At 38.8% G+C, this 13,749-nt stretch overlaps 1 protein-coding gene across 1 annotated transcript in view; it reads right to left on the reverse strand.

Moving 5' to 3' along the window:
* Nucleotides 1–13,749, reverse strand: part of efl1 (elongation factor like GTPase 1) — a 107,548-nt gene that overhangs the window by 58,434 nt on the left and 35,365 nt on the right. Inside the window, exons 12-14 of the mRNA XM_072381056.1 lie at nucleotides 12,465–12,564; nucleotides 9,482–9,600; nucleotides 8,631–8,785 (exon numbers count right to left, since the gene is read on the reverse strand). Coding sequence (XP_072237157.1) covers nucleotides 8,631–8,785; nucleotides 9,482–9,600; nucleotides 12,465–12,564 — 374 coding nt within the window. The remainder of the gene's footprint in view (nucleotides 1–8,630; nucleotides 8,786–9,481; nucleotides 9,601–12,464; nucleotides 12,565–13,749) is intronic.

Raw genomic sequence — 13,749 nt, forward strand, 5'->3', positions numbered from 1 at the left:
GCTACAGGTATGCGGGAGCCTGCCTGTGAGCCTGTCTCACTCTTGCAGGCCTCGACACCTAATTGTCAATATCAGAAATTATTCATGTTAGTATAATGTTAGTATGTCGCTAACATTATTACAATCAACAGGACCTAGAAGTTTTATGTTATAATACATAAATGTTGCATTTACAATTTCAGTCTGTTGTCTACCTCCTGTTCTCCCAGTTTTGAAACAGTATTTGGCTTATTCCAGGTCCCCCACTATCATCCCCTTTGTCCTATTTAAATTTAAAATGAGGAAATTCAACCTAAATTTAACACAGTAGTTTGTTCAGATACAGTTATTGGTCATATTAATTAAGCTTTAAATGATAAAATATGTTTAAACTTGACACTAGTTAGTGTTCTCTAGAGTACACCTGACAAACATGTTCTAGTGTTACAAGATCACCATAATCTTCACATTTAGAATTACATTTTAAAAAACAAAATAAGTCAAAAGTAAATACTCATTATTTATTGTACAAAGCCACAGGGAGCCACTCCTTGTTGCCAACCCCTGCTCTAGACCTTCAAGCACATTCACAATAACATTTTTCCGACTATGTTCTGCCTATGGGACCAGTGACTAAGGGCATGAGAGTCTTAATTGCAGCCCAGTCTTCAGAGGGGAATAGCTCCAAACACGTGGTGAACTAAGTAACCCCAGCCCACCTTAAACAAACAATTCGCCTTCAAATTTGCACTTTTCCAGATTCACATCTGTTGGCTTGTTTAGAAGCAAATCCATGGATGCAACAGGACCTAGGTTAACAAATTTTCTTAAAGCAAACTTCTCTACTAAATCAATTTGTTTCTGGACAAATTTCCTCCAACTCCTTTTTTAAACAAACAATTTCCACGACCGCCATTTCCCAGCCAATTTCTCTGCCGTTTTGAAAGAAGATAGCCCTTTGTTCCTCTTAAGAAATCCTCCAGTCTACACTGCAATCTTCCCACTGATTCCTCCATCATTTTCAACAACATTTTCATTATATTGCGCCTGTAAGAAAAATCCGGAATCTCATACGGTGATTTTACCAGCAATTTCCCCAACATTTTTAACAAAAGGCATTAACAAAAGGCATCTCCTATACATAAATCCGCCATCAATCCTAACCAAAAATCCTCAATTTCGCACCCAAAACCACCTGTGGTCCAATTGTTGAAAAAAGGCATGCTTAAGTGTCCTCTTGGGAGCCAAAAAGCATGCTAAAGGGCCCTCTTGGGAGCCAAAACACATGCTGAACTACATTCAAATTCCCTCCCGGGAGCCAAAACACGTGCTGAACTACATTCAAATTCCCTCCCGGGAGCCAAAACACGTGCTAAAGTGCCCCCTTAGGAGCCAAATCATGTTCTAAATTGCCCTCAACTGCCCTCCCAGGAGCCAAAACGCATGCTAAAGTGCCCTTGCGCTATATATGCCCTTTTTAAAAAAAAAAAATTTCCGCCCCTGCCCTTCAAAAAGTCTGTGCACACCACTGCCCACAGGTGAGTGTCTGTTGCTAAACAGCTGAACTGCTTACTGATCCTGTGGCACACCACTGATGAGTAATCATTAAATATTATGAGAATGCTGTAACCAGATTTAAAGAGTTGATTTCATCATCCTTTTCTTCACTGCCATGTGCTGATATGACAGAGGACGGCTACCTAAATTTTACTCCAGTAGAACTTGACTCTCTTGTTGACAGCACTATAGCTTCAATGCGTACAACACTGGACAATCTTGCCCCTCTGAAAAGGAAGGTAATCAGTCAGAAGAGGTTGGCTCCTTGGTATAATTCACAGCTGCGTGCGTTAAAGCAGACTGCAAGAAAGCTGGAGAGACAGTGGCGTTCCTCTAATTTAGAAGAGTCTCGATTAGTCTGGAAAGATAGTTTAATAACGTATAAGAAAGCACTTCGTAAAGCTAGAACTGCTTATTATTCGTTATTGATAGAAGAGAATAAGAATAATTCCAGGTTTCTTTTCAGCACTGTTGCCAGGCTGACAAAGAGTCCGAGCTCTGTTGAGCCATGTATTCCTTTAACTCTCAGCAGTGATGATTTCATGAGATTCTTTATCAATAAAATTGTTTCTATCAGAGAGAAGATTAATGGAATCCTACCCACTATTATCACTGATGCATCATCAAGTAGAGCAGCTTTAGAAGTATCTTTCGAACCTGAATTGTATTTAGACAGCTTCTGCCCAGTTGATCTTTCTGGGCTAACAACAGCAATAGTCTCTTCTAAACCATCAACTTGTATGTTAGACCCAATCCCAACCAGACTGTTCAAGGAGGTTTTCCCCTTAATTGACACTTCCATATTGGATTTGATCAATCGGTCTTTGTTGACAGGATATGTACCTCTGACTTTTAAGGTTGCTGTAATTAAACTTTTACTTAAAAACCTACTCTTGATTCAGAGGTGTTGGCTAATTATCGACCTATATCCAATCTCCCTTTTTTGTCTAAAGTTCTTGAAAAAATAGTTGCAGTTCAACTTTGTGATCATTTATATAGAAATAATCTGTTTGAAGAGTTTCAGTCAGGATTCAGAGTGCATCATAGCACAGAAACAGCACTGGTGAAAGTTACCAATGATCTCCTCTTAGCCTCTGATAGCGGACTTGTTTCTGTGCTTGTCCTGTTGGATCTCAGTGCTGCATTTGATACGATCGATCACAGCATTCTGTTACAGAGACTTGAACATGTTATTGGGATTAAAGGAACTGCATTAGGCTGGTTTAAGTCATATTTATCTGATAGATTCCAGTTTGTTCTTGTAAATGAAGAATCTTCCTCACACGTTGGAGTAAGTCATGGAGTTCCCCAGGGTTCTGTGCTTGGACCAATTCTTTTTACTTTATACATGCTTCCATTAGGTAACATTATCAGACAGCATGGCATAAATTTCCATTGTTATGCTGATGATACTCAGCTGTACCTGTCTATGAAACCAGATGAAACCAATAGGTTGGTCAGACTACAAGCCTGTCTTAAAGACATAAAGACCTGGATGACTCAGAACTGTCTGCTTTTAAATTCAGACTAAACTGAAGTTGTTCTCTTTGGACCTGAGCGCTTCAGGGAGAAATTGTCTAGTTATATAGTTACTCTAGATGGTATTTCCTTGGCTTCTAGTTCTACAGTGAGGAACCTTGGAGTTATTTTTGACCAGAATTTATCATTTGACGCACATATAAAACTAGTTTCTAGGACTGCCTTCTTTCACCTTCGTAATATTGCTAAAATCAGGAACATCCTGTCTCAGGGTGATGCAGAGAAACTAGTCCATGCATTTGTTACTTCAAGATTGGACTACTGTAATTCCTTATTATTGGGCTGTCCCACATATTATCGGAAAAGCCTCCAGCTGATCCAAAATGCTGCAGCCAGAGTTCTGATGAGAACTAACAGGAGAGCTCGATCGTGTTTCTCCAGTTTTAGCTTCTCTTCATTGGCTCCCTGTTAAATTCAGAATAGAATTTAAGATTCTTCTCCTCACATATAAAGCTCTTAATGACCGAGCTCTATCATATCTTAAAGATCTCATTGTAAGATATTTTCCTAACAGAGCACTGCGCTCCCAAACTGCAGGTTTACTTGTTGTTCCCAGAGTTTCTAAAAGTAGAATGGGAGGCAGAGCCTTCAGTTATCAGGCCCCTCTCTTGTGGAATAAGCTGCCAGTAAATGTCCGGGAAGCAGACACCCTTTCCACTTTTAAGATTAGGCTTAAAACTTTCCTTTTTGATAAAGCTTATAGTTAGGGATGGCTCAGGTAATCCTGAAACATCCCATAGTTAAGCTGCTATAGGCTTAGACTGCTGGGGGACCTCATCTGTCACACTTTTCCTCACTTTGCTCTCTTTTTCCCCTGTTTAATTTCTCAATTGATTTTATGTACATGTGACATTATTGTGGTTATTAACTTGTGTTTCCCTGTTCCAACAGATATCCTTTGAATGGTGTTATGGTGTTTTTCTCCCCCTCTTTTCCCTCTTTTCTGTCTTCTCAAACCCCAGCTGGTCGAGGCGGATGGCCACCCTTCCTGAGTCTGGTTCTGCCAGAGGTTTCTTCCTGTTAAAAGGGAGTCGTTCCTTTCCACAGTCCCTCAGGCTCAGGACGGGAGATTGGACTGAAGACAAGTTTCGGTGCAATCTGTTGGTTTCCTTAGCTAGGATATTATTTTTTGAATTGGCTCTATATGAATTAATTGGATTGTGATTACAATGAATTGAATTCCAATTGGCTTGAATTGGACTATATTACTTAAGTGCCTTTAGATGACAATTGTTGTAATCTGGCGCTATATAAATAAAATTGAATTGAATAAATTAACATACAGCCCAATAAAACAACACAACCATGCTGTCTTTTTAACTTGTTTATCAGCGTAATGATAAAAATATTAAACTACTAAGAAACAAGAAGCTGTACTGATCTTTAACTGACATACAACCCAAGAAGAAAAAGCAACTATGCTGTCTTTTTTACTTGTCTGTTAGTTTAATGATAATCATCTAGTCAAGATTCAACACCTAATCTCACTCCTCTTACCCCGCTCTAACCTCACTGACTCTCCCACTCTTCCTAATCTTACCCTGGTCCTTTTTTCTTATCCAAACTTCCAACTGCTACTTCTCATATCTTATAAAATCACTATCCAACTATTACTCCACACCACATAATACACACAAACCAAACGGGGAGGCTCTGCCCAGTTGTCTATTGCACACAATATCTCAAAACATCTAAATCACATTTACACCACTCACCACACAGATTCTTTGCTACTCCAATGCACCCACAGCACATGACACAAACAAAACAAACTACATCATACACAACCACACCAACTTTCCCTTCTGCATCCAACTCTTGACTAGATACACCACATAACACTCACAAACAAAGCAGAAGGGTCCGCCATCTTTGCCTTTTGCATGCACCATCCCAACACATCAAAATCCCTTTTGAGCTACTCACTCCAAGAATTCTCCAATACCCCAATGCACCTGCAGCATACAACACCAACCAAGAGAACTACAAAATACACAGCAACACTGTCTCTTGCCATAATATGGATTAAAATAATAGTCAAATAGGGCCATACACTGCATAGACCTCTGTACCAACCCTACCTCTGTACAACACAACTGAGGGGCTCAAACACATTAAGAAGGCAAGATATTCCAGAAATGAACTCTCGACAAGGCACACCTGTTAATTGGAAACCATTCCAGGCGACCACCTAATGAAGTTGATTGAGAGATTGTCAAGAGGGTGTAAAACTGTCATCAAAGGTGGCTACTTTGAAGAACATAAAATAAAAAAAAACATACTCTGGTTTGTTTAGTTCCGTATGTGTTCCTTCATAGTTTGAATGTCTTCAGTATTAATCCAGAATGTAGAAATTTGAAAATGTAAAGAAAAAAGATTGAATGAGAAGGAGTGTCCAAACGTTTGACTGGTACTGTATATTATTTTCATATTCGATTAGTTGTAAATTTGCCTTCGTGGTCATTGTGAATGTATTCTTATCAGAATCACTCCAAAGATCTGCAGTGGTAAGAATAGGTATGTTTTGATTCATTTTGACTGTGGTAGTCATATTGAGAGATCTGTTTTGGTTACTAATGTATATTACCATAAGATTAGTATTTTTTTCCTCATCTTTAATTGACATTATTTTCATCTTTTAACTTGAAGGGGTTTAGGGTATTATTTGTTTTATTAATTTTATGTCTAATGATTGATTTAACATGACTGTTGATTTCCAATTCCATATGTTAGGAATAGATCTCTGAATATAATCAATGACTGTTATAGAATAGGCGATGGAAGATCCAGATTATGCAAAAACAGGGAATATTTAGAAGGAACAGTGGCAGAGGTGGAGACTTTCCACCAGGCTGTCAGAATTGTGGAAACTGCAATATTTTTCAAACAGTTGTGGGTTTTGAGCAAAGTATGAGATTTTCAAATTGTGAAAGTACGTCAGTGGCGTTATTATTGGTTTAACTGATCTATTTGACTATGTACTGTAGTTAATATTCAAAGCATTAACACAAAAAAGGTGGTGTTTCTAAACCCCCCAAGATTTATTTTGTTGAAAGGTGGCATACTTGATTTAGCTTTTCCAATAAAATTGTGAGATTTAAGAGGGTGTTTTTTTTTCCTGCTGTCGGAATGACAGCAGGTATTGAAAAGAAAAGTTAGAGGAAGGTTGCTGTAGATTCTGAGTGAAAGACTTGACTTAGACAGCCTGGGGGAAATGCTGATACCACAGAACATGTTTTCAACCACAGGCACAGAGGATGGAATTATGCAGCTCAGACCTCACTTTCTTTCACTTTTAATCTGAGATTAATAGGTGGTATTGATCAAGGTAAATAATCTGCAAATGTCATAGTTCACTTTTTTTTTTTTAATCAAACTTGTCTGATCAAGGATTTAGATGGCAGCCATTGTCTCTATTCTTACCGTTAATGCTTTTGTAAGGATTTTCAACACTGCGGCCACTCAAAAAAAGGGTCTGTAGATGGTGGCTTGTTTGGATTTTACTCTTTAACTGCTGTTGCGGTTGTATTCATATGTAGTGGCACCTGGGATGTATTTGTGATTTCCTTGATAAGACCGGTGAGACTTGGTAAATGTATGAACTGAAGTGTCTGTAAAATTTAGCACGGAAACCAATAGATCTAGATAATTTACCATCCGTCATCTATTAACAAACTTTATGGAGTTCTGCTAAAGTTTGCGGTGTCATGAATGTCTGATTTTTGCTTAGATGGTTGAAGTAGATTAAAATAATTGAAAAAGGAAGGTATTTCTTCAAGATTAATTTTTGTCCTGATGAGCAGAATTTGTGATGATTCATTGCTGTATTAAAAGATTTGATATTTCATTCATTCATTCACACACACACGTATATGTTTTTATCTATTTATAACAAAATCATATCTTAAACTTATGGAATTAATAAAGTATCATTGAACTGTACTGAATTCTAGATCAGGAGCAAAGTATTAAGGTGCCGTTTGTTGAAGGACTTGGTGTGAAGCTCTATACTTAATATTACAGATACAGGTTTTCTTCACCATAGTAGCTCTTGTAATAGTCTATTTGGAAGGACGATTGTTGAAAAATATGTTTTCTGTCCATCATGTTTTATGTTGTTCAACTACTGCCAGGGCAATAAAAAAGCGCAGAAGTAAGCTAATACAAATATGTGGGGGTGACAAAGCTGTTTGAAATATTCAAACTTAGTGCCAATGGTTTTTCATGCATTTCTGCCGTGACCCAGAGATTAGTGATGTTGTTGCCAATGTCTGATCGAAGTTTGAGTAGTATTGCCATGAAGTCCTTTAGTGATTACTCCAAACTTTGAAGCGAGTTTTCCAGTCTGTTATGAGATTTTTCTGCGTTCATCGTTTTTCTATGGAATGAAAACAAAAAAGTGTCTTTTTTTTTTTTTTTTTTTTTAAATCACAAAGATAACTTGTATTATTGCAGTTATCTCTTTTTTTCTTTTCCAAACACTCCACTGTTTTAACACATTGTTATGAAGAGGATTAGCAGTGTTATTATTTACATTTAAAAACTTATGCAGCATTCTTCTTTTTGCAATCAGGTCCAAGGGATCCAGAGCAGTCCCAGGCACAGAACTAGTCCTCTTTATCAGTTTGTTCAGTTTCTTTAAGTCATTGGTTCTTATGGTGCTGCCACAAAAGATGGCTACAAAGCAGACCGCATTGTCCCCCACAGACTTGTAGAATATATGCATCATCTTGATGCCGACACTGAAGGACCTGTATACTTAAGAACAGTCTGTTCCATCCCTTTTTGAAGACAGCTTCAGTCTTGTGTTTCAAGTCTCGTCTAATGTCCAGGTAAACTCTCGGTATTGCTTAACCACCCCCACATCTCCTCCTCCAAAGGGGGAAGAGTTTGGCTTATTCCCAGTCCTCCCAAAAGCCACAATCATCTCAGCCAGGGAGCTGAGATATAGCAGTTCACAAAATTATTTGTTTTTATGACAATGGCGTTATATCACACAACTGTAAAGGTTGCCAAAAACAACATGAAAACAAGCCTTGTGTTACTTTAATGCTCTGTGGTTATAATATTAAAAAAGAAAAATTATTTCTCTTTTTGGTATATGTCAGATACACTATCCTTTGCACAAAGTCAAACCATATTTAAGGCTATTTGCTTAAAAAAAATGGTCTTTCGAGTATTTTGTCCTTTTTTTTTTAATTATGCAAAAACAACAAACTGGTAAAAAATATTTCTAATCAACGAAGATCAAATCACGATATGTGTATAACTAACACAGCGTTAATATCTAATTTTAATAATCTCACTAATATAAAGAAAAATGGTTGGTAAAGAGCTTACAAAACTTTTTTTGTTCTGTGACAGAAAAAAAAACTATCACAGTGACCCTGGCACATTTGAAAGCTGGACAAACTTTAATTCATCAGACCTTAAAAAAAATATAAATTATATGATCTGTCCTCTCTTGGTATAACCTACTTGATACTGCAATTTCAGGAAATTGCAAATTTACAACAAATCTATGCATATGATAGAAGAGAAGTGTGGTGGTTTACCGAGCTCAGACCCTGAGCAGGGTCATACTTTGGTCCCAGAACAAATATTCTTTGACCTTTCTTGACTGTCCCACTGTAGACCCGGGCAAATGCTATGAAGGTCTCCTTGTCCTGCAGTGGTTTTGAGTCTTTTAGTGTCAGACTCTCCATATTAGCTGAGAAGGGAGAAAAAAGATACATAAATGACTCAATCTTAGTTTTCTGTCTGACCCAGTTTATCTGCCATATAGCCTTATATAAACACGAGGCCCAGATTGTTTACCCAGTTACTAATTATAATTTCACTCTGGACCAGGTAACAGCATAGCAGGCAAGCCTATGGCTGCTCAGGAAGGCGTCATTAGTACATACACCAAGTTTATACATCAATGCATCGCAGAGATATAGCCTCACTTCCTGTTTCGCGTGTTGGCGCCGAGTTTGATCGGCTGCTACGGTCAAACGGAGTTACAGAGTTACTACAGAGTTCACTGTTCTGGCTTGACAATTCTTGACGTTGACCATGGCACTGTCCTGAATATGTGTGCCAAGCGTTCTAGGCGCTGCCTAGTGGAAAGTAGATCAATAATAATAGGAAAAGCTACTAACACAATGGGTGCCTTCGCAGCTTTGCTGCTATGCCGGCACATAGCAACTAAGTATTATGGCAGTATTAGAAGAAAATTTGAGAAGTATGTTTGATTTGAGTGAGAGTTGTAAAGTTTAGTTGATTGACTCCAGTGTCTTTATTCAACGGGTTAACAATTATTCTAAGCATAGCAGAGTTCAGAGCAATCAATAATAAGTTTGTCAGTCAAAGATTAGTCTCAGCACTGGGCTGAGTCCAGGAGACTGGCCTTCTAGTTTAATACCGTCAATATGGGTGACTTCTTTGTGGTTTCCTGCTACTGTCTTATCAGCAACCATCCTCTCCGCATGTCTTTGCCTAGCCAGCTCCCTGCGCTGGGCAATCTCCTCCTGGCTCAATGGTCTTTACACAAACAAGTCAAAAAAGAACACAAGAATCCCATTAGACATGAGTAATACAAGTAGTAGTAGTAGTAGTAGTAGCAGAAAGCACTGCTTCAAACAAGTGACATGTTGATGAATGATTTGAAAAGTCTAGCACCTACATTTCTTTACTTCAATTTAACCAACCCTGATCTTATACATTACTGTATCTCAATATGACCACACAACAACATCAATATATTGAACAATGAGTATTTGAGACTTTTGTTAGCAGGCAGACCATTCTGACACACTACGACCAGAAATTATTTCTGAATTTATGGCTTGGTTTAGAAAACATTTTTTCAGAAATAGATTTCAAATTCTTATGATAAGAGATTTGAGGGTCATACAGGATCAGTAAAAACAAAACACAGAATAGAGTAATTTGCAAATTCCCAAAGGGCAATTACAGTGGAGTAGAGACTGACAGACCGACGTTTACCCTTTAGATATTTTCGATTACAAACTAATAAAGTATCTTTTTTTTTTTTTAAGTGTCACACCTTTTTTCATAGTTTGGCTGGTCCTGCGACTTATAGTGAGGTGTGACTTATATATCAAAATATATATAATTTAACATGTTTTTAAATGTTAATTCATACTGACTAACATGAACCAAGGACTCAACACTAGGGGTGCAACGGTACAGGTAACCCACGGTACAGTCCGTACCTCGGTTTTTGGGTCATGATTTCGGTTCAGTTTCGGTACGTGTTTTGTGCGTAAAATTCTCTGGTAAAATTTAAATTCTGACTCGGAGCTCAGAAATTCCAACATTCGTGTACAACTTGAACGTACCATTAGTGGCAGCACACAAACGCTACCCTCTCAATGCGCGCTGCAATGTAAATTAATCTAACTAACAGAACATTATTCCACTGTTAGACTCTGTTAGCCCAACCGTCCAGACCAGAGACCAGCCCCCACTCGATGGCCCGCCGACCATCGGCAATCGCCGAGCGGGCAGGCCACTGGGAAATGTCCTGGTGCTCCCAATGGCTAGTCCACACTGCTCTCAACTCCTCTGCTAGTGCTGGCCATGCCTCTTTGTTTTCTTTTTTTCCGCTTCCGTGTGCAAGCTGCACTTTGAACCTGCCTCTAGTTACAACAGTGTGACTGACAGGGGGTGCGTGGGTGGAGGTACAACGGTGATTGGACATAAACTCGCATCTTGCGGGGAAGGCTTACAGTGGACTGTACAGCATCAGTGCAAAACCAAAAACCCGCGGTCAGGCTGCACAGTAGTGTGGTGATTAACACCGTTGCCTCACAGCGAGAGGGTTCCAGGTTCGATCCCCAGTTCTTCCCGTGTATGCGTGGGTTTTCTCCAGGTACTCCGGCTTCCTCCCACCAAAAACATGCATGTTAGGTTAATTGGAGACTCTAAAACTGTCCTTAGGCGTGAGTGTGAGCATGCATGGTTGTTTGATAACTGCTGGGATAGGCTCCAGACCCGACCGACGGATTAAGCAGGTATAGAAAATGGTAGATGGTAAACCTCATACCTCATCCATAAGGGTGTATTGTCCCGTGCATAGCGGACCGAATGGTTCAATATTTTACCGAGCATCGTTCCCTAGTAAACATTGTTATCTACATCCGCGAGAGGACACTCTAGGCTTGTGACAACTATATGCTGCTACTATACCACTGAAAAAATTAACTGAAACATTAACTTAAAGACAACAGAGAAAGATTGAACACAAAAATGCCGCCAAAAATATAATCCTATTCTGCAGATATTCTCTTCTACAAACTGCAGGTAGTAAAATATACAGCCGAAAACAGTAATCGAGCAGCAGAAAGAAAGTTTGGAGTGAGTGAGAAACTTGTGAGGGACTGGCGAAAAGCAGAAGTTAATCTTAGTGCAATGAGGACAACAAAGAAGTGAAAGCTATTCATGGGCTGAAAGTAAGATGGCCAGAGCTGGAGGAACGAGTCCACACGTGGGTGCTTGAACTACGTATTGCCGGGAGAGACCTGTCAACGGTGCAGTTACATGTACTTGCCAAGGAGATGAAAATATATGACTTTGCAGGCAGGCCTTTTTGGTGTTACCACTTCATGCAACGCAACCACCTCTCTATCAGTGACTGGAGAATCAGCCTTCTTTAAATTTGAATTAATTGCACTAAATGGCTTGCACTAACCATGCTCTTCTCTGTTATGTTGACGGTTGTTACTGAGACACCAAAATTGTGCGCTATTGTGTGGGGACAAAAGCCCAACCAAAGACAAATGTGAAAAACGACTATAGATCAAAATTTGTATGTGAAACGGTAAAAGAAACGTTAAATGAGAGCAACAAGTTTACTTCCTCCTCACTAGGGCTGCTCCTCAATTCAGTAACATTCTGGGGGCTAAATGGAAAGCTGCTTTCACTGCTTTACATGGACTGCACTGAGGAATGTTCTTTAAATAGGGGGGAGAAGACAGCTTTTGTGCTTAAGTGATACTTTGCCCAAAGCATGTAAAAATTCTGCCAGTTTGTTAAAAAGAAAAAGAGCATAATATTCCTCCATTACCAACCACAAGGTAGTAGAGGATACATGGCACAAGCAGCATCCCCTGATCACGCTGTCAGTTGGTAAACATACACAATATAATATATATCAATATATATCACATCAACTTATATTCGTGTCCTTTGACCATTATTAGTACTTGCCTAACCCTGGCCTTGCATTTAACCTAAACTACACTAGTCTTTTTTACCTGACCTTAACCTTTAACTGAAATCTAACTTATGTCAACTATGAATTAAATTAGCTAAAATCTAAATATTTGTTGTATGGGGCCCTTCATTAGATTTACAACATGAGTAATAAAACTCAACGTCACCTCTGTCTATACTGCGGCAAGGCCTTGGTGTCCACAGCAAACATCTTGGATACAAAGATGATGACAGGAGCATTATCCACACTGGAACACTGGATGAATGCTGAAAAACACCCAAGTGGTGAAAATGATCACATCTGAAATCTTTACACAGGAGACAGAGAAAAAAAAAACACTGAACAACTTTTAAGTTCCTTTTGGATTTTCCAAAATGAAACAATGAAATACAACTTGTATCCCAAAAAAAGGGGGAATGTAATAAAAAAACAGAATGCAATGATTTACAAATCATTTAAGTAGAATAGAATAGAATAAATACTTTATTCATCCCCCAGTGGGGGAAGTACTGTAATGAACTGAAAATAGTGCAAAAATATCATGCCAAATGTTTGAAAAGATTATGTTTTGTCATTCAAAAACAAAACAACCATGCTTGCTTGATATAGGATTTCATCAGCTTAACAAGTCAGGGCTTTGTTCTATTTCACATATTGTCAAGGTGATGGGTCTGAACTGCGTTGCTCCTCAAGACTCCAAGGTAGAAATACTTATGTAAATGGTGCCTTCACAGATGTGAAAGTTACCCATGCCATGTGCAGAAATGTGCCTCCATATAACCATGATTACTAGCTTTAAACAAGCCAGATAGTCCTTTTCATCTTTAGGCCAAATGCCATGACATCCATGGTCTTCAAAAACAATTTCACAATTTGATCATAAATGACTATTGTTACATAGACATTTGAGGGGGCCATTTTGAGTCTCGTTCAGCATGGGTGATCTGTCCCCAACCCAATTTGGTTGTGTTGATCTTGTTGAGAAGCTCTGTTTTTTTTCCCCAATTTTTTTGAGAATTACAGTTTTTCCAAGTGGCATATACCAAATGGACAAATGAGAAGTTACATTAGAACATGTCTATTGACATGAAATTAAAAGAAATTCAAAAACACATTAATCCTCAAAAGAAATTATAAAGTTGTTAGTGTTTATATTATTATTTTAAATCAATCTTACAATTGTTCTACATAAGAAACGACATAAAGCCAGTCAGGGAAAGAGACCTCGCCTGAAATAGGGAAATCTTGGCACCCACTGGAGCCCCACCTGGTGGCCAAGCCCAAAGAAGCCACAGGGTGCCACCTCCCTGTGGCCCACCACCTGCAGGAAAAAGTGCAGTTTGAGCAAAGTGGCAGGCAAAGGCAGGGGCATGGCTATTGGCTCTTGGGATGTGAAACATCACCTTGCTACTGGGGAAAGAAAGTGAGCCAGTTTTTGTGGTGGTACAGTA

This window comes from Leuresthes tenuis, unplaced genomic scaffold (genome assembly GCF_036924035.1).
Source record: "Leuresthes tenuis unplaced genomic scaffold, fLeuTen1.0.hap1 SCAF_2, whole genome shotgun sequence".
In the NCBI taxonomy this organism is placed as follows: Eukaryota; Metazoa; Chordata; class Actinopteri; order Atheriniformes; family Atherinopsidae; genus Leuresthes; species Leuresthes tenuis.